Source organism: Thunnus thynnus, chromosome 13, assembly GCF_963924715.1.
Source record: "Thunnus thynnus chromosome 13, fThuThy2.1, whole genome shotgun sequence".
NCBI lineage: Eukaryota > Metazoa > Chordata > Actinopteri > Scombriformes > Scombridae > Thunnus > Thunnus thynnus.
In genome coordinates, this window is record NC_089529.1 from 29,962,883 (window position 1) to 29,984,344 (window position 21,462).

Consider the following 21,462-nt stretch of genomic DNA (forward strand, 5'->3'; position numbering starts at 1 on the left):
TTTGTGCTAATAATGAATAACAGGACTGTCTCCTGTAAGAGTTTTGCAAGAGAACATGTTTATTCAAAGATTCAATGATATAAAGAGGGAAAGGTGGTCACAACATGTGCACTTTGTTCTCTCTTTGATGGCTGTGAGATTTCATGCACTCCTACCATCCTCCAGTTTTGTGTTTGCCTACAGATTGATACCACTTGAATTGAAAAAGAAAAACAAATTGACAAATATAAACAAAATGACTTATGGCTTATTTTTATATGAATAAATGAAAGATCTTGTTATTCTGCTGATGATGAACTAAAAAACTGAAACATAAACTTCATGAAAACATGATGATTTTGTATAAATCCCCTGATATTTGCCTTAAATGTTTATTAAAATCAAATATTGAAAATGTTTAAAGACGTTTAAGTGTGACTCATTTTTGTATCACTTATATATTGTTTTTAGTATATTTGTTTGATAAAACTCTAGTAAAGTGCATACTGCATTTATATATACATATATGTATGTATAACATAACTTTAACCACATGCACAAGTTATGTTATCTACAATATATTTTCTAACATAAATAAAACATTTAAGATATAATACTGATGACATAATTATTATTAATAATTATTAACTATAAAGGCATGTTATTGCAACTTATTAGCCACTTAAGGGTTTCATAAATCCATTGGGCAGAAAGTGACTGTTTAGCAGGAAAATATCCCAGCTAGGATGAACATTTTAACATAACACATCCATAAAATGTAATGTTTCAGCATTAAACCTGATATTCTCATTAGTGATTATATGTTCAGACACAACTAAAGATGGGCAATTTGATTTGATTTTCTTTTTTTTTTCATCTCTGTACAAAGACTGTTCCAGGACATGTGATACTCAGTTCTTCACAACAGCAAACAATAATTTACCTACAAGGAAAATTACATATGGCCCATTTGATTCAATATGTGGTCAGATGGATCCAAGAGGTTGTTATTATGTTATGATGTACATAATCTCATTTTGCGTATAATATACAGTGTGCTATATAGTAGGGATGTGCAGAGAGTCCAGTATTTGTATTTGTATCTGTATTTGTTGAGGCAGCAAAATTATTTATATTTGTATTTGAATAAAAGTGGAAAGAGGCTTAAAAATCCTGTTTTTACTTTTATTACGCTTTTAATTTTAGAAAATTAAAGTGTTACAATAAGTGTTTATGAATAAACTACCTTATGAAGGAGGTCCCCAAACCGGGTCTCAGAGTGGAGTCTCCCAGATCATAGATGACTGCGCCGACTACTGAGCTAAAACTTTGCTCATCACCTTTTTGCGGACAGACCTCTAACTAACAAATATTTTTAAAAATATTTGTATGAAACAAATATTCGTAAAAAAAAAAAAAAAACCCACTATTTGTGCTTTGCCGAATAATGTATTTGTATTCAGGCACACCCCTACTATATAGTAGGGATGTGCAGAAAGCCCAGTATTTGTATTTGTATCTGTATTTGTTGAGACAGCAAAATTATTTGTATTAAAACAACAGGAGTTTAACAGACTTCACTGCATTTAACACTGGAGCTTTAGAGCCTCAGAGCTCGGCGCAGAAACACAGTCGCTCTGCATCGCTGCTGTCCTCCGCTTCCATCATCTCACACCAATTCATATTGAAAGAGCAACAGCCAATGAGGAAACTCCAATGCTGAGCCAGTCTAGCCAAAGATATAGATAATATTTAAATCCCTACATGCATTTTGGACTACGGAACAAACTGAACTTGTGCCCCTAGGATGGCCAACAACTAGTTTTACAGACATTCATGGTCCCCAGAGGTTGAATCGTTGTTGAACTCCTGACCTGAGAAGAAGGCTTTAGTTGTTTAAACTTCATTAAATAGCAGACAAAATGTCTGGAGACCTGCACTGCTCTAAAACTAGATAAACAAGATTAAAAAATAGATAACTAAAAACAGAGCTGGCCTGTAGTGAAATTACTATAATCTCTATTGATAACTCTCTGTGTATATTAGGGATGTGCAGAGAGCCCAGTATTTGTATTTGTATCTGTATTTGTTGAGGCAGCAAAATTATTTGTATTCGAATAAAAGTGGAAAGAGGCTTAAAAATCCTGTTTTTGTTTTTATTACGCTTATAATTTTAGAAAATTGAAGATGAAAATTAAAGTGTCCAAATTAAGAAATATGCATCATGTAGCAGGTGGATGTGACTCCCCTCATTGAGACCTGCTGATAGACGTCACAGCGGAGCAGAGGAGAGACACTGAGATAGCGACTATAACTGACCTGCGTGCTGGTATTTTTTTTCTTCCCAAAAACAAATAATTTTTAAAATATTTGTATGAAGCAAATGTTCATAAAAAAAAACCCCACTATTTGTGCTTTGCCACATAACGTATTTGTATTCGAGCACAACCCTAGTGTATATCTTTCCTATATGTGTGTTTTAACTCTATGTGTACTCAGTTTTTCATTGTCTTGTGATGACAAAGGTTTTCTGATTTCTGATCGTGACGATGTAGAGCTGAGTCTGAGATGTTTTCCGAGTTATTTCTGGCACCACCCTCAGGTCAAAATTTAAAAAAAAAATTTTCTTCTTAATTAAATCAAAAATTTCAGTCCAGTTGTGTCATAAGCTCACAGTGCTGCTGCCTGCACAGCTGTAGATGTTTAAACTTATTTGTTGTCATTTCTTTTTGTACGCATTTATCCATTTTTCACTTTTTAACTGAAAATTAAGACTGAAACCTTGAAAGAATCTCAAAGCTTTGGCTCAGACTAAACAGTACTGTCCAAAGAATTAACAATAAGTAAAACTATTCCCACCACACACACACATACACACACACACACACACACACACACACACACACACACAGACAAGCAATTAAAGTGAAGTAAGAGTCTTGATCATAATTCTTTAATGAGAAGGTCCAACAAGATATTTGAAGCAGATGGTTGTTACCTTGGCAACAAAGACAATTATATTTCTTTGTTTTCTTTGTTCTTGTTTATAGCCACAAAGGTAACTAAAAATAGGTCCCTTTGGTATTCTTTTGCTATCCTGTGTATAATTTAAGATTTTATGATGTAACTATGACTAATTAAAGTTGCTTGGTCTCTCATTATAATCCTCATTATAATCAGAAAATAGGCGAGTTGCTCTTTAAAAGGCTAAATGTGGATTTATGATGAAGTTCTGTCTCTGTTTGACTAAACCTGAGTGTGTGAAGTTGGAGTCGTGTCCAGGTATTTGCACTTTAACTTGACTAATATTAAATAGTGGTATTTCAGTATGTGCAGGCGTAGAGCTTCTGAAAACCAAATGACTCGTTTTTTGTTTTTGAAATTTGATCTCTCAAAGTGACCCGGTGCACAGATGGAGCCTCGTTCAAAGCGTTTAGTTCTTGCGGTGTAATAATTCTACCGTTGTTGTTTGATGACAGCATATTCGTCTACATCCACCGACCTTTTCATCCATATATCTGTTTGCTGAGGACTGATGGAGCTTCTGCCGTTTGATATTTCACATGAAAGCCCCAAAGGTCAGTGAATGTTTCTGTGTTTTTATGTTGCTGATTGTGTGCTGTGCTGTTTTGATGATGTTCAATGTAATCAAACAATGTGATATACAGTGGAATATGTTGCACAAGGATGAAGTTAATACATGTATTACTGCACCAAATGCAATTTATGACTCTTGAAAATAGGGGGACATATCAGAGCATTTTCACCACAATAGTGGTAACTGTTTTCTAATGATTAAAGGAAAAGACACATTATTATTTAGAAATTCTTCCAACAGGTTGAAGTTGTTAGAGAAACTCAGCTTTATCTCAGTGCTGACTTGTTTTTAACTTCATTCATCCATTTGTATAAATAATTGATATTAACTGCTGTTATCTTAGATAAATAACATTCATGCATCTTCTCTGTATATCTAATAAGGTGAATATGTGATTCTGTTTGAATTTAAAGGCAGGGAAGCATATTGGTGCATTTTAGTAATGCATTTAATAACTTTGTGTATGATTTCATTGGCTGGTTGTTTTCGTTTCATTTATATTCACAATCTATTTCTACATCTCTATGAATAATAGGAACATGTGGAGATAAAATGTCATGTTGTACCATGCATCTGTTGAACTATTATCCCTGAGGTGCTCTGACTGTGAATCAACACTGATGCCTCTCTTACTTTACTTCCTACCTAACTTTTTTTCTCCAGATTCATACCTGCCCTTGTCATCCAATCCCAGATCCAGCTTTGTAAACAGCACCTGGGAGCCTGATGGCATCTCTTTTTTCATCATCCAGGGTCTCGCCAACCTCGGCGAGAAAAAGATGATCCTTTTTGTCATCCTGCTGCTGGTTTACATCATCATCCTGGGAGGAAACATCATGATTATCTTTGTGGTACAAAACAAAACCGTCTATTTGTCAGAAATTCAATCAGCATTGCCTCAGTCTACTACTACCAGTATTAGTGTTGCAATAACTATCACTGTCTCTTCTCATGCAGGTGTTGACTGATCCAAAGCTCAACTCTCCCATGTACTTTTTCCTCTGCAACCTCTCCTTTGTGGACATAGTCTACACCACCACCACCATCCCCAACATGCTATCCGGCTTCCTGACAGACATGAAAACCATTTCCATATTGGGCTGCTTCTTCCAAATGCATTTCTTCATTCAGCTAGCCGTAACCGGCCGCGCCATCCTGACTGTCATGGCATACGACCGCTACGTAGCCATCTGCAACCCTCTGCGCTACTCCACCATCATGACCCGGCCCGTCCGGCTGCTCCTCATTGCAGGAGCCTGGGGCTTCGGTGCATTCTGCACGCTACCGGCCACCTCATTGGCCTGGCAGCAGCCTTACTGTGGCCCAAATGTGGTAAGACATGGCTGGTGCGACGTGTCATCTGTAAGGCGGCTGGCGTGCGCTGACACGTCAGTGGACAGCATTGTGTCCATTTCCTTCGCCCTGGTGGCGCTACTGACCACAGCCATCCTCATCCTCACCTCCTATGTGCTGATTGGTGTTTCTATATCAAGGATGAGTGTTGCTCAGCGGTTGAAGGCTGTCGGGACTTGTGCTGCCCACCTGACTGTGGTGTCCATCTCTTACAGCTCGGCCTCCTTTGTATACATCTCCTACCGGGTAGGAAACTTTCCACCAGAGGTATGCAACTCTAATATTGTACCCCAGCCACAACTTTAGTATTGTACCTCATTGGTCTATGCACTCCAGTACAAATCACTGTTTGGATTAAAATTATTACTTCATTAGGGTTAGGAGACCTTAATTGTTATGCTTACAATAATAACTGCCTGGTTAAGGTTTAGGCTGATATGTTGAACTTGTTAGCAAACAGTTGCTTATTTCCACATCCAGCAGTTACTGAGCAACGTGATCCTCCCATTGATAATGTCAATAATTACATGTGGGGTTCCTCAGGGTTCTATTCTTGGTCCTTCATAGTTTCAATCTGGTTAAAGCTGCCTGAACTTGATTTCAGCAGAATAGTCTGTAAAAACTACTTCTGTCATATTATCAGCTTATTAAGTACTTGTGGCTAACATGTTAGCAAACAGTTGTTTATTTCCACATCCAGCAGTTACGGAGCAACATTATCATTTATTTTGAATCATGTTTCTGTCCACCTGGTGAATGTCCAATATTCACTCTCTTTTAGCTCTGTTTTTGCTCTCTACCAACTCCTGAGGGAAATATCTGGCTCTTTAGCTGGTAAATGCTCCACTGTGTTCACCAGCGAGGCGCTATCCTGATGATCATAAATATCCACAGTAAATTTAGAGTTTAAAGTTTTATCCATTTGAACTTCAACTAGCTTGCAGCTAAAAAGTTGTTAAAGAGCACTAGACCAAAGGTCTGGTGGTAGATATTCATTTGGAGACCCCAAATGTCCGCGGAAAATTACCTGTAAATCTAAAATTGTCAAGAATGCTTTGGATCAAAGTGTTTAACAGCAGATCGACCACCCTCGTCATCCTCAGGCCCTGCCGCTAGTGAGGGAAAATGCCACGTATACTCAATCAATCTTGTGTGTTCAATAAAGTATTTTGTTTTTATTTTAGGTTCGAATCATTGTCTCTGTGCTGTACTCTGCCCTGACACCTTTTCTGAACCCGATGATCTACAGTCTGAGGAACAAGGAGCTGCGAGAGTCCATCAGAAGGACTTTAAGCAGGTTCAGACCTGCTGTTGGATCAGCTATGAAGGATATCAACACAGTGTCCTGACGGGTAAAGAAAACCTGCTACTCTGCTACCTGGATACCCACAAACTGGAAAGACAAACAGGAAATGAACATTCAGATGTCTGTGTTGATGTCTATTTATGATTTAAAAAGTGACTTTCTGACACAAAAAACATTTTTAGACATTATGTGATTTTCTAGGTAGATTTTTGAATTGTATATTGTGCCATCATATAATATGTTTGCTCAGTGATCTATTTATTACCTTAATCATTTGATTCCCATTTATGGGACACATTTTCATTAAATATGTTAATCAACAGTCCCTTCCCATGGATGATTTTGTTTCCCACATATGAGCTGAAATAAATTCTGAAGAGCTGTATGAATATTAATTGCAAGAACTGAGGCTGAATTGCGCAAACTGAATGTGAAACTGAAAGTATAGAGACAGTTGAATTATTTATTGGAATTCAGTTCCAAACTAATAAATTTATTGTCAAATTATGCTGTTCAGGTTCAGTTTTTCAGTGTAATTATTCAACATAAATTCAAATTATGTGATTCCAATTCAGTTTTTGCAATTATTCAAGTTGAGCAATTCAAATTCAAATATAAATGATTCAAGTTTCTAGTGACATATATTAAGTATTTTAAGATTGTTGTATTGGTATTTTAACTTAAATAAAGGACCTAAGTACTTCTTCTACTGCTGCAATTTCTGACTGACAACTGTTAACAGCGAGTACCGTGGACACATACTACTGTTGACTTTTTTGTAAATGTAATTTTTCAATGCTTAGAGAACCACAAATTAAATCACAAATGAATCTTGTACTGTGTTGGGGTGACTGCAAAAATCTTGGATATCTCAAAATCTGACCAAAAATAAAATCCAAACTATCTGCATGGTGAGATACTATGAGAGGGAAGTAAGAAAATTTGGGTCATACGCAGGTGAATTTGATTGTACTTTTGTATTCAAGAATAGTGATAAAGTTCCATTTAGATTATTTAGAAATGAAGAGATCATTCTAACACATTATTTTTTTTAATTAAAAGCATATTATTAAAACAAAGAAAGAAAGTGTGATTTCAAAAATGCAAGGCATAATATCTAATACTTCTGGGAAAGTAGGTTCTTGCACGGAATACAGTAACAATTAACCCGCAATCAAACAAGCTTTATCAACTGAAATCTATGTGAATAACATTTCAATACATTAAAATGTGTCATGAAAATGTGACTGGTAAGTCAAGACTAGACTAGTCAAAACCTTTAAAATTCAGAAAATAGCAATAGAGGTTGATCTCAGTTGTGATCTTAATAAAACTAGCATAATTTAACTAAAATAATGCTGTTTCACACAGTTCTGCAAACATTTCCTCACAGTCCTACCAGCTTTTACAAAATATGTGACCAATGTCTCCAACAAACACATTTATACCTTAAAATCCTGTGAAATTGTTCATATTTAGCAGAAATATGCATAGAAAACAAAGGTATTCTGCTGATGACACCTCTGCATTAGATGTGTGCAGTTAAGGAGTTATTTGTGGAAGGTTCGTCTCCTTGCGGCACTTTTCCCATCCATGACTTTATTCTTGTGAAACAAGGCAACAATCCTCTGTTTGAGATCTTTACACTGCAGCCCGTAGATAATGGGGTTCAGGACCGGAGGGACGACATGAAACATGACTGACGCCACTTTCCCGTTGTCCGCCCACTCAGGGTGACGGTGCATGATCATGGGGGTGAAGCACGAAACCAACATGATGAGGTACACAACCAGGTGGGTGGCGCAGGTCTGCAGCGCCCGGCTGTTCATTACCTTGTTCTTACTGCTCAAACACACCATGGCGATCTTCAGGTAGGTGAGCGTTATGCTGCCGAGGGAGGATCCCAGGATGACCACGGCGCTGCCAAGGCCGTAGATGTGGTTGATGAGAAGGTTCTGGCAGGACAGTTTGAACAAGGAGGCGTTGTCACAGAAGGGGTTGATTATAACCCGCCTGCAGCGCGTCAAGCGGATAGCGAGGCCAAGAAGAATCGCAACAGAGATGAAGGCCGCCACCCAGGCCCCCACCGACAGCTTCACCACCATCTTGTTGGTCATGATGGTGGCGTATCGCAGGGGGTTGCAGATGGCCACGTAGCGATCAAATGCCATGATCATAAGCACCGTGTGAGAGGTGCCTGCATGAAAGTGAGAAGCAAAAGCCTGAACAACACAGTCTATATAATGAATGTACCAGTCTGTGATTGGAGTAAAAACATTACTTAGCAATCTCGGAATGATGGCCGTGGCCCCAAAAACGTCATTAATACTCATGTTGCAGAAGAGCAGATACATGGGCTCATGGAGGCTCCTCTCCATGGTAATCAGGACTACCAGGCCGATGTTGGACACCAAGATGAAGATATAGATGAGTAGGAGGAGGACGAAGGCGGGAATGGAGGACCCAGGGATGACCTTTAACCCCTCAATGAATATAATATCTGCATTGAAGGTTTCGTTCTCCATACTTCAGACGGAGGATCCTAGAGAGGATCATAGACAGAGAATTCTGACTGTGTTTATTATTAAAACCCAATCTGTCAGACTGATGGTGTTTATAGAGATGACAGCAATAATTCATGAGCTGGTTCATGATTGCAACATGTTAAAAAAAAAAGAAAAAAGGAATACTTACATAAGTGTAAAATAACCTCTAAATATTCTACAGTTTTGACTTCAAAGACAAAGGTCAAACAGAGCCTGAGTGGCAAAATGTAAAGAACAAAAAATGAATATTATTATCCCTAACCGTAACCATAACCCTATTTTAATTCCATTGTCTTTACTTTGTACCTTTTTCTCTTTATAACATTAAATAAATTATGGCTGAAGCCAAAATCAAAGTCAAAGTTTGGGGGAAAAAAATCCTCAGTTATTTTATATTATGAATGTAAAACTCAAAAATTAACCTAATCAGCTCCATCAGGACTGTGTAGGTGAGGTTTGATCAGATTTGATTAACATTGGCATCTCCATGGCAACACAAACAAACAATCCCACATCCCTTATTAGATTTTAATTCAAATGATGTAAAATCTAGACTGCAGGTAAGAGACTTACTTCAAACCAGTAAGAGGAGAACAGAGAAACACAGAACAAAAAGAAATAACCAAAAACTGCTCTAAAATTAGTAGAAAATATTCTTAATCAAGCTGCTCAAGTAAAATTGAAATCTAACATTTTGAAGATTTTTATAGTTACTAGTCTAATAATAAAAGGCAATGCACGTTTGTTCTGCTATTTTGTATGTAAATTCACTTATACGTCCAATTATTTCCATGTTTACATGTTTAGAAACAAAAAATCATAATCATGTAAAAATCATACAACAATGGAAAACGAATTGATATATTTATATCTTCCGTTTTAGTCTTGCTGCTGTTTGTGTGACGGAGATAAATACAAACAAATTTAGATGAACTTGTAGAGCAGTGGTGATGGTGGTTGATTTATATTTTCTCACGTCTAATGAACATTTCTTTACCTGATGTCGCCGTCTCTCCTCACTGAATCTGACAGTCTGACTGTTACTCTCATCTGAATTAGTATGCACATATAAAGCACCTTTCATATTCAAGTGAATGGAAAAGTGTGTCCAAACTTTTGACTGGTGCTGAACACAATAAAGTAATTTATTTTGTAAGTCTTAAAATATAAAACAGTACAGTCACATCTCTTATCAGCATCAGTCACATATAATCTATTTTGCTCACCAGAGCAAAGCAGCCTTCACTTTCACACTGCTTTCTAAACTTACATTAGAAAGAAAACAGGCTTTAAATAAACAAATGTTGAAATCAAAACAGGAATAACTCAGACACCCTCAACAGAAATCATCAACACTGCACCTGATGGAGATATTTTAACTGTATGTCTAAAATAATATGTTTAATATGTTTAATATATGTTTTGCTTTTCCAACAACACAACATATTAATATTGTATTTAATGACTATGGATATTTTCTACAAAGTAGCTTTAAAGCATTCAATATGAACTTTCTTGTTTCTGACATTTCATTTTTGGATTTTTGTTTTATTTTCCAATTTGCCTGACAGATTACAGTCGCATTTCACTGTTTTAGGTGTTTTTTTCTTCACAAAACATACAACATACATCACACATTCAGTGGACAGTGGAAAACATAGATGTGTGGTGGGCTGACAGACAGCTTTATAAGCTGGCAGAGCGGCGCCTGGTACTCCGTTCTTTGTTGCGTTGCTCAACAGTTTGTCACCAGGCAACTGTTGCTGTCAACTTGGCGTCAGTCTGTTATCAATGTTTGTGTCAGTTTGGCTCTGTTGTTTTTTTATTTACATGTTTGAGATGTTTTACGCAGATACAACATGTTGGGTTCTGTTCTGGATCTGATTCCACTTTGTTAAAACATCTGGATTCAGACCTTCATGGTCCCCAGAGGTTGAATCGTTGTTGAACTCCTGACCTGAGAAAAAGGCTGTAGTTTAGTTTACTACTGACCTGTAGTGAAATTACTACAATCTCTATTGATAACTCTTTGTGTGTTGTAATGGGGAAATTGCTGATCACTCAATAAACACACAAAGAGAGCATTGTCAGGTTATGAAATAATGTAATCAAACAATACAATCATAAGTATAATGCATCATAGTTCTGGAGACAAAGATACCACCTAGCTATCTTTTCTTTGTCTGAAAGTTTGGCACTTAACCAGTCCCTTAAATACTACTTGTACAGAATTTAAGACATCTGTTTACTAACCTTACAGGTCAGCAACCCTCAGATAGAAACACAAGTCAAAAGTTCAACTAACCTAGGAACAGTCTTTCTTCACGACCATATATGACAGTACATAAGCATGCACCAAGTAGCATCACTAAATAACATTACTACTGTATTAAATTAAGAACAAACCACACTATCCTCTAAAAGCTTATCAGATTTACACATAAACATCTACATAACTACAGTTTATCTTATCACTGGCTCAGGTAAGGTTATAACAGAATAAACTTAACTGTTAAACACACAACTGCCTCATCTTACACAGCAAAGAACTAAGTTTAGAATAGACACAGCACACACAAACTAACACTAAACTGAACTTAAACATATCTGAAACATGTATGATATATTCAAGAAATACATCAAATGATAATTCAGTTTTCTTTCACAGTGTATCTTTCCTATATGTGTGTTTTAACTCTATGTGTACTGTGTAAGTCATGACAAAGACAATTTTTCATTGTCTTGTGATGACAAAGGTTTTCTGATTTCTGATCGTGACGATGTAGAGCTGAGTCTGAGATGTTTTCCGAGTTATTTCTGGCACCACCCTCAGGTCAAAGTTAACATTTTTTGACCCACTGTCCTTAAGGTTTTACTGATTTCGATTCTTAATCAAATCAAAAAAAAAATTCTGTCCAGTTGTGTCATAAGCTCACAGTGCTGCCGCCTGCACAGCTGTAGATGTTTAGACTTATTTGTTGTCATTTCTTTTTGTACGCATTATCCATTTTTCACTTTTTAACTGAAAATTAAGACTGAAACCTTGAAAGAATCTCAAAGCTTTGGCTCAGACTAAACAGTACTGTTCAAAGAATTAACAATAAGTAAAACTATTCCCACCACACACACACACACACACACACACACATACACACACACAGACAAGCAATTAAAGTGAAGTAAGAGTCTCGATCATAATTCTTTAATGAGGAGGTCCAACAAGATATTTGAAGCAGATGGTTGTTACCTTGGCAACAAAGACAATTATATTTCTTTGTTTTCTTTGTTCTTGTTTATAGCCACAAAGGTAACTAAAAATAGGTCCCTTTGGTATTCTTTTGCTATCCTGTGTATAATTTAAGATTTTATGATGTAACTATGACTAATTAAAGTTGCTTGGTCTCTCATTATAATCCTCATTATAATCAGAAAATAGGCGAGTTGCTCTTTAAAAGGCTAAATGTGGATTTATGATGAAGTTCTGTCTCTGTTTGACTAAACCTGAGTGTGTGAAGTCGGAGTCGTGTCCAGGTATTTGCACTTTAACTTGACTAATATTAAATAGTGGTATTTCAGTATGTGCAGGCGTAGAGCTTCTGAAAACCAAATGACTCGTTTTTTGTTTTTGAAATTTGATCTCTCAAAGTGACCCGGTGCACAGATGGAGCCTCGTTCAAAGCGTTTAGTTCTTGCGGTGTAATAATTCTACTGTTGTTGTTTGATGACAGCATATTCGTCTACATCCACCAACCTTTTCATCCATATATCTGTTTGCTGAGGACTGATGGAGCTTCTGCCATTTGATATTTCACATGAAAGCCCCAAAGGTCAGTGAATGTTTCTGTGTTTTTATGTTGCTGATTGTGTGCTGTGCTGTTTTGATGATGTTCAATGTAATCAAACAATGTGATATACAGTGGAATATGTTGCACAAGGATGAAGTTAATACATGTATTACTGCACCAAATGCAATTTATGACTCTTGAAAATAGGGGGACATATCAGAGCATTTTCACCACAATAGTGGTAACTGTTTTCTAATGATTAAAGGAAATGACACATTATTATGCACATCTATATATATAGAAATCCTTCCAACAGGTTGAAGTTATTAGAGAAACTCAGCTTAACTCAGTGTTGACTTGTTTTTAACTTATCCATTTGTGTAAATATTTTATATTAACTGCTGTTATCTTAGATAAATAACATTCATGCATCTTCTCTGTATATCTAATAAGGTGAATATGTGATTCTGTTTGAATTTAAAGGCAGGGAAGAATATTGGTGCATTTTAGTAATGCATTTAATAACTTTGTGTATGATTTCATTGGCTGGTTGTTTTGTTTCATTTATATTCACAATCTATTTCTACATCTCCATGAATAATAGGAACATGCAGAGATAAAATGTCATGTTGTACCATGCATCTGTTGAACTATTATCCCTGAGGTGCTCTGACTGTGAATCAACACTGATGCCTCTCTTACTTTACTTCCTACCTAACTTTTTTTCTCCAGATTCATACCTGCCCTTGTCATCCAATCCCAGATCCAGCTTTGTTAACAGCACCTTGGATCCTGATGGCATCTCTTTTTTCATCATCCAGGGTCTCGCCAACCTCGGCGAGAAAAAGATGATCCTTTTTGTCATCCTGCTGCTGGTTTACATCATCATCCTGGGAGGAAACATCATGATTATCTTTGTGGTACAAAACAAAACTGTCTATTTGTCAGAAATTCAATCAGCATTGCCTCAGTCTGACTAAGACTACTACCAGTATTAGTGTTGTAATAACTATCACTGTCTCTTCTCATGCAGGTGTTGACTGATCCAAAGCTCAACTCTCCCATGTACTTTTTCCTCTGCAACCTCTCCTTTGTGGACATAGTCTACACCACCACCACCATCCCCAACATGCTGTCCGGCTTCCTGACAGACATGAAAACCATTTCTAAATCGGGCTGCTTCTTCCAAATGCATTTCTTCATTCAGCTAGCCGTAACCGGCCGTGCCATACTGACTGTCATGGCGTACGACCGCTACGTAGCCATCTGCAACCCTCTGCGCTACTTCACCATCATGACCCGGCCCGTCCGGCTGCTCCTCATTGCAGGAGCCTGGGGCTTCGGCACATTCTGCACGCTGCCGGCCATCTCGTTGGCCTGGCAGCGGCCTTACTGTGGCCCAAATGTGGTAAGACATGGCTGGTGCGACGTGTCATCTGTAAGGCGGCTGGCGTGCGCTGACACCTCAGTGGACAGCATTGTGTCCATTTCCTTCGCCCTGGTGGCACTACTGACCACAGCCATCCTCATCCTCACCTCCTATGTGCTGATTGGTGTTTCTATATCAAGGATGAGTGTTGCTCAGCGGTTGAAGGCTGTCGGGACTTGTGCTGCCCACCTGACTGTGGTGTCCATCTCTTACAGCTCGGCCTCCTTTGTATACATCTCCTACCGGGTAGGAAACTTTCCACCAGAGGTATGCAACTCTAATATTGTACCGCAGCCACAACTTTAGTATTGTACCTCATTGGTCTATGCACTCCAGTAAAAATCACTGTTTGGATTAAAATTATTACTTCATTAGGGTTAGGAGACCTTAATTGTTATGCTTACAATAATAACTGCCTGGTTAAGGTTTAGGCTGATATGTTGAACTTGTTAGCAAACAGTTGCTTATTTCCACATCCAGCAGTTACTGAGCAACGTGATCCTCCCATTGATAATGTCAATAATTACATGTGGGGTTCCTCAGGGTTCTATTCTTGGTTCTTCATAGTTTCAATCTGGTTAAAGCTGCCTGAACTTGATTTCAGCAGAATAGTCTGTAAAAACTACATCTGTCATATTATCAGCTTATTAAGTACTTGTGGCTAACATGTTAGCAAACAGTTGTTTATTTCCACATCCAGCAGTTACAGAGCAACATTATCATTTATTTTGAATCGTGTTTCTGTCCACCTGGTGAATGTAAGTCCAATATTCACTCTCTTTTAGCTCTGTTTTTGCTCTCTACCAACTCCTGAGGGAAATATCTGGCTCTTTAGCTGGTAAATGCTCCACTGTGTTCACCAGCGAGGTGCTATCCTGATGATCATAAATATCCACAGTAAATTTAGAGTTTAGAGTTTTATCCATTTGAACTTCAACTAGCTTGCAGCTAAAAAGTTGTTAAAGAGCACTAGACCAAAGGTCTGATGGTAGATATTCATTTGGGGACCCCAAATGTCCGCAGAAAATTACCTGTAAATCTAAAATTGTCAAGAATGCTTTGGATCAAAGTGTTTGACAGCAGACCGACCACCCTCGTCATCCTCAGGCGCTGCCGCTAGTGAGGGAAAATGCCACGTATACTCAATCAATCTTGTGTGTTCAATAAACTATTTTGTTTTTATTTTAGGTTCGAATCATTGTCTCTGTGCTGTACTCTGCCCTGACACCTTTTCTGAACCCGATGATCTACAGTCTGAGGAACAAGGAGCTGCGAGAGTCCATCAGAAGGACTTTAAGCAGGTTCAGACCTGCTGTTGGATCAGCTATGAAGGATATCAACACAGTGTCCTGATGGGTAAAGAAAACCTGCTACTCTGCTACCTGGATACCCACAAACTGGAAAGACAAACAGGAAATGAACATTCAGATGTCTGTGTTGATGTCTATTTATGATTTAAAAAGTGACTTTCTGACACAAAAAACATTTTTAGACATTATGTGATTTTCTAGGTAGATTTTTGAATTGTATATTGTGCCAATCATATAATATGTTTGCTCAGTGATCTATGTATTAACTTAATCATTTGATTCACATTTATGGGGCACATTCTCATTAAATATGTTAATCAACAGAGCTGAAATAAATTCTGAAGAGCTGTATGAATATTAATTGCAAGAACTGAGGCTGAATTGCGCGAACTGAATGTGGAACTGAAAGTATAGAGACAGTTGAATTATTTATTGGAATTCAGTCCCAAACTAATAAATTTATTGTCAAATTATGCTGTTCAGGTTCAGTTTTTCAGTGTAATTATTCAACATAAATTCAAATTATGTGATTCCAATTCAGTTTTTGCAATTATTCAAGTTGAGCAATTCGAATTAAAATATAAATGATTCCAATTCAGTTTCTAGTGACATATATTAAGTATTTTAAGATTGTTGTATTGGTATTTTAACTTAAATAAAGGATCTAAGAACTTCTTCTAACTGCTGCAATTTCTGACTGACAACTGTTAACAGCGAGTACCGTGGACACATACTACTGTTGACTTTTTTGTAAATGTAATTTTTCAATGCTTAGAGAACCACAAATTAAATACAAATGAATCTTGTATTGTGTTGGGGTGACTGAAGAAATCTTGGATATCTCAAAATCTGACCAAAAAATAAAATCCAAACTATCTGCATGGTGAGATACTATGAGAGGGAAGTAAGAAAATTTGGGTCATACGCAGGTGAATTTGATTGTACTTTTATATTCAAGAATAGTGATAAAGCTCCATTTAGATTATTTAGAAATGAAGATATCATTTTAACACATTATTTTTTTTAATTAAAAGCATATTATTAAAACAAACAAAGACAGTGTGATTTCAAAAATGCAAGGCATAATATCTAATACTTCTGGGAAAGTAGGGTCTTGCACGAAATACAGTAACAATTAACCCGCAATCAAACAAGCTTTATCAACTGAAATCTATGTGAATAACATTTCAATATATGAAAATGTGTCATGAAAATGTGACTGGTAAGTCAAGACTAGACTAGTCAAAACCTTTAAAATTCAGAAAATAGCAATAGAGGTTGATCTCAGTTGTGATCTTAATAAAACTAGCATAATTTAACTAAAATAATGCTGTTTCACACAGTTCTGCAAACATTTCCTCACAGTCCTATCAGCTTTTACAACATATGTGACCAATGTCTCCAACAAACACATTTATACCTTAAAATCCTGTGAAATTGTTCATATTTAGCAGAAATATGCATAGAAAACAAAGGTATTCTGCTGATGACACCTCTGCATTAGATGTGTGCAGTTAAGGAGTTATTTGTGGAAGGTTCGTCCCCTTGCAGCACTTTTCCCATCCATGACTTTATTCTTGTGAAACAAGGCAACAATCCTCTGTTTGAGATCTTTACACTGCAGCCCGTAGATAATGGGGTTCAGGACCGGAGGGACGACATGAAACATGACTGACGCCACTTTCCCGTTGTCCGCCCACTCAGGGTGACGGTGCATGATCATGGGGGTGAAGCAGGAAACCAACATGATGAGGTACACAGCCAGGTGGGTGGCGCAGGTCTGCAGCGCCCGGCTGTTCAGCACCTTGTTCTTACTGCTCAAACACACCATGGCGATCCTCAGGTAGGTGAGCATTATGCTGCCGAGGGAGGATCCCAGGATGACCACGGCGCTGCCAAGGCCGTAGATGTGGTTGATGAGAAGGTTCTGGCAGGACAGTTTGAACAAGGAAGCGTTGTCACAGAAGGGGTTGATTATAACCCGCCTGCAGCGCGTCAAGCGGATAGCGAGGCCAAGAAGAATCGCAACAGAGATGAAGGCCGCCACCCAGGCCCCCACCGACAGCTTCACCACCATCTTGTTGGTCATGATGGTGGCGTATCGCAGGGGGTTGCAGATGGCCACGTAGCGATCAAACGCCATGATCATGAGCACCGTGTGAGAGGTGCCTGCATGAAAGTGAGAAGCAAAAGCCTGAACAACACAGTCTATGTAATGAATGTACCGGTCTGTGATTGGAGTAAAAACATTACTTAGCAAGCTCGGAATGATGGCCGTGGCCCCAAAAACGTCATTAATACTCATGTTGCAGAAGAGCAGATACATGGGCTCATGGAGGCTCCTCTCCATGGTAATCAGGACTACCAGGCCAATGTTGGACACCAAGATGAAGATATAGATGAGTAGGAGGAGGACGAAGGCGGGTATGGAGGACCCGGGGATGACCTTTAACCCCTCAATGAATATAATATCTGCATTGAAGGTTTCGTTCTCCATACTTCAGAGGGAGGATCCTAGAGAGGATCATAGACAGAGAATTCTGACTGTGTTTATTATTAAAACCCAATCTGTCAGACTGATGGTGTTTATAGAGATGACAGCAATAATTCATGAGCTGGTTCATGATTGCAACATGTTAAAAAAAAAAGAAAAAAGAAATACTTACATAAGTGTAAAATAATCTCTAAATATTCTACAGTTTTGACTTCAAAGACAAAGGTCAAACAGAGCCTGAGTGGCAAAATGTAAAGAACAAAAAATGAATAAAATATTTTTTTTATTATTATCCCTAACCCTAACCCTAACCCTAACCATAACCCTAACCCTATTTTAATTCCATTGTCTTTACTTTGTACCTTTTTCTCTTTATAACATTAAATAAATTATGGCTGAAGCCAAAATCAAAGTCAAAGTTTGGGGAAAAAAAATCCTCAGTTATTTTATATTATGAATGTAAAACTCAAAAATTAACCTAATCTGCTCCATCAGGACTGTGTAGGTGAGGTTTGATCAGATTTGATTAACATTGGCATCTCCATGGCAACACAAACAAACAATCCCACATCCCTTATTAGATTTTAATTCAAATGATGTAAAATCTAGACTGCAATGCACGTTTGTTCTGCTATTTTGTATGTAAATTCACTTATACGTCCAATTATTTCCATGTTTACATGTTTAGAAACAAAAAATCATAATCATGTAAAATCATACAACAATGGAAAACGAATTGATATATTTATATCCTCCGTTTTAGTCTTGCTGCAGTTTGTGTGACGGAGATAAATACAAACAAATTTAGATGAACTTGTAGAGCAGTGGTGATGGTGGTTGATTTATATTTTCTCACGTCTAATGAACATTTCTTTACCTGATGTCGCCGTCTCTCCTCACTGAATCTGACAATCTGACTGTTACTCTTTTAGTTTAATTTCACATCTGTTCAGACACTTCTTGCTGCTTAAATGTATGAGTTAGTATGCACATATAAAGCACCTTTCATATTCAAGTGAATGGGTGTGTCCAAACTTTTGACCGGTGCTGAACACAATAAAGTAATTTCACTTGTAGGTCTTAAAATATAAAACAGTACAGTCACATCTCTTATCAGCATCAGTCACATATAATCTATTTTGCTCACCAGAGCAAAGCAGCCTTCACTTTCACACTGCTTTCTAAACTTACATTAGAAAGAAAACAGGCTTTAAATAAACAAATGTTGAAATCCAAACTCAGACACTTTCAACAGAAATCATCAACGCTGCACCTGATGAAGTTATTTTAACTGTATGAACCAAGAGAAAGTCTTATTTTTAGTTTCATCCAGAGTTTTCCTAAACCCACCATGTGTTTTATTCCTTGGTGATGAAAACCTACTTTTGTGTGTAAAGTAAAAGTTTAGGCAACACAAATTATGTTTTCACTTCTTGCTCTTAACACAGAAACACACCTGCAGGTCCACCAGAAGGCCAATTCTCCTGTTCAGAGAATATTAAAAAATAAATGAAATAAATAAAGGCTGAAATAAACATACTAGAACACACAAGACTGACAATAGATCATTTCGGTAGTAATGTAGTCATTACAACCAAGTCACTGCCTCCTGTAAATAAATATTATGAATTATTTTTCCCTTTGGTGTTTAAATGTGGTCCATATTTTCAATCATCAAGTTAGATTTCCAACAACACAAAATATTAATATTGTATTTAATGACTATGGATATTTTATACAAAGTAGCTTTAAAGCATTCAATATGAACTTAATTGTTTCTGACATTTCATTTTTGGATTTTTGTTTTATTTTCCAATTTGCCATCAGATTACAGTCGCATTTCACTGTTTTAGGTGTTTTTTTCTTCACAAAACATACAACATACATCACACATTCAGTGGACAGTGGAAAACATAGATGTGTATGTGTGAGTGTGTGTCAGGTTTACCTCCGTTGATGTGAACCTCCTCCAACCAGACCAGAGGTGGGCTGACAGATGGCTTTATAAACTGGCAGAGCGGCACCTGTTACTCTGTTCTTTGTTGCGTTGCTCAACAGTTTGTCACCAGGCAACTGTTGCTGTCAACTTGGCATCAGTATGTTGTCAGTGTTTGTATCAGCTCAGCTCTGTTGTTTTTTTTATTTACATGTTTGAGATACAACATGTTGGCTCCGTTCTGGATCTGATTCCACTTTGTTAAAACATCTGGATTCACTAAACTCAGAGACATTTTATCTCCTGTCACCATTTTATTAGCAATGACCAATGATGAAAACATTCAAGTTATGATCATTAAGATATGGCTGACTTTTGTAAGCAAGAACCAACATAATAAAATAAATTAACATTCTGTAATGATGTAAATGTTTTCTTCACCATTGATGGAGTTGATGTTCACCATGTGGGATTCAAATTTTGAACCCATGAGGGATTCATTCAAATGAAACAGTGCAGCACATACTGGATGTGATGAAGACAATAAAGCAATTAAACATAGTAGACGTATTTACCGTGACGTCACCCGTTGGTTTCTGAAGAGCGGTTTTGAAGCTCAAAGCGAGCCGCTCCGGTTCTTCTATGTCGTCAGTTGAAAAATGTTTGACTGATAAAATGCGGATACTGATTAACCAATAATCGATTTATCATTGACATATACTTATCTAAGTATGTTATTGCATGTAAGCATCTGAGCTAAACTACATTAGAAAGAACTAAAGGCTAATTTTAGACACATTTTCCTTATAATACTGTAATATAATGCTATAGCTAACTGGTGCTAACTCAAATACTGAATACCCTCTTGCAGGATTTTCATTGTCAAAGTCGGTCAGAGGATTGAGTCGACCAATTCACAGCATTAGCGTTAAATAACTAGCCAGCTAGCTAGCCACAACAACCTGTAACTTCAGTTCCTACTGTCCCTCCTATTCATGATAGTAATGTTTGGTATACAACATACTATCTTAAATGTGAGCTTAACTGTACTACAATACCTTGTACAATTTATTTTAATGTCAAGTTCTCAGTAAAAATTTTTTTAGTCTAAATAGTGAATTTACAGAATATTCAATAAAGGCATCAAATTTAAAATCAGACTGATAAATAATGGTTAAATTCTGTACACAGTGAGTTTCTGTCTGTCAAATTTAAATTGCTTTGTGCAAAATAAATTGATATTTCTAAAACACGAATGGGAGACTTGAAGAGTGATAAAGGTCTTTTAATCAAATAACTAAAAAATATGACATGCAAAAGTTTTTGTTCTTAAACATTAAGTTATAACTTGTGTTATCTATATATTTTAAAAGCTAAACTAAGCTAAAGTTAAAATAGATTCAGTAAAGATTGCAGAGATTCTTATTCAATACATGATTTAAAATGTACTTAAAACAATTGCAGGTCTATTCATAATAAATAAAGACAGACAACTTATAGACAAAAGTATAAATATTTTATTCTTTATTATTACACATATTGATAACCTGCTGTAGGAAACAATGAAGTACAGTGATCCTTCCTCTTTTTGATTAATATACAGTGAAGACACATCCATATTGTAATACTTTGGTACAAAGAGGTGTATTACTGTACTTACAACTATTATGACATCTAGTGGATTAATTTCCATTGAGCATTTGTAGCAATGAAATGTTAAAGTAAT

General features: G+C 36.9%; 4 protein-coding genes across 4 annotated transcripts; 2 read left to right on the top strand and 2 right to left on the bottom strand.

Annotated features, from left to right (window-relative positions):
* Positions 1-3,514: 3,514 nt before the first annotated feature.
* On the top strand, positions 3,515-6,306 carry LOC137196311 (olfactory receptor 6N1-like). The gene is made up of 4 exons (XM_067609179.1): positions 3,515-3,557; positions 4,241-4,428; positions 4,535-5,197; positions 6,115-6,306. The coding sequence occupies exons 1-4, from the start codon at positions 3,515-3,517 to the stop codon at positions 6,277-6,279; spliced, it is 1,059 nt and encodes a 352-aa protein (XP_067465280.1). The 3' UTR covers positions 6,280-6,306.
* Positions 6,307-7,641: 1,335 nt separating this feature from the next.
* LOC137195079 (olfactory receptor 52Z1P-like) lies at positions 7,642-8,761 on the bottom strand. The gene has a single exon (XM_067607148.1). It carries the CDS (start codon positions 8,759-8,761, stop codon positions 7,787-7,789), a length of 975 nt encoding a protein of 324 aa, XP_067463249.1. The 3' UTR covers positions 7,642-7,786.
* Positions 8,762-12,566: 3,805 nt separating this feature from the next.
* LOC137196312 (olfactory receptor 6N1-like) lies at positions 12,567-15,349 on the top strand. The gene is made up of 4 exons (XM_067609181.1): positions 12,567-12,609; positions 13,300-13,487; positions 13,601-14,263; positions 15,185-15,349. Exons 1-4 carry the CDS (start codon positions 12,567-12,569, stop codon positions 15,347-15,349), a joined length of 1,059 nt encoding a protein of 352 aa, XP_067465282.1.
* A 1,075-nt stretch (positions 15,350-16,424) lies between these two features.
* Positions 16,425-17,971, bottom strand: LOC137195080 (olfactory receptor 52Z1P-like). The gene has a single exon (XM_067607149.1). It carries the CDS (start codon positions 17,801-17,803, stop codon positions 16,829-16,831), a length of 975 nt encoding a protein of 324 aa, XP_067463250.1. The 5' UTR covers positions 17,804-17,971; the 3' UTR covers positions 16,425-16,828.
* Positions 17,972-21,462: the final 3,491 nt, after the last annotated feature.

What these genes read in the sequence shown, in the direction of transcription:
- LOC137196312 (XM_067609181.1), top strand. Translation starts at nt 12,567, where the DNA reads ATGGAGCTTCTGCCATTTGATATTTCACATGAAAGCCCCAAAG. An exon ending in TTCACATGAAAGCCCCAAAG is followed by an intron (nt 12,610 to 13,299) that starts GTCAGTGAATGT and finishes TTTTTTCTCCAG; the next exon opens with ATTCATACCTGCCCTTGTCA. An exon ending in ACATCATGATTATCTTTGTG is followed by an intron (nt 13,488 to 13,600) that starts GTACAAAACAAA and finishes CTTCTCATGCAG; the next exon opens with GTGTTGACTGATCCAAAGCT.
- LOC137195079 (XM_067607148.1), bottom strand. Translation starts at nt 8,761, where the DNA reads ATGGAGAACGAAACCTTCAATGCAGATATTATATTCATTGAGGGGTTA.
- LOC137195080 (XM_067607149.1), bottom strand. Translation starts at nt 17,803, where the DNA reads ATGGAGAACGAAACCTTCAATGCAGATATTATATTCATTGAGGGGTTA.
- LOC137196311 (XM_067609179.1), top strand. Translation starts at nt 3,515, where the DNA reads ATGGAGCTTCTGCCGTTTGATATTTCACATGAAAGCCCCAAAG. An exon ending in ACATCATGATTATCTTTGTG is followed by an intron (nt 4,429 to 4,534) that starts GTACAAAACAAA and finishes CTTCTCATGCAG; the next exon opens with GTGTTGACTGATCCAAAGCT. An exon ending in TAGGAAACTTTCCACCAGAG is followed by an intron (nt 5,198 to 6,114) that starts GTATGCAACTCT and finishes TTTTTATTTTAG; the next exon opens with GTTCGAATCATTGTCTCTGT.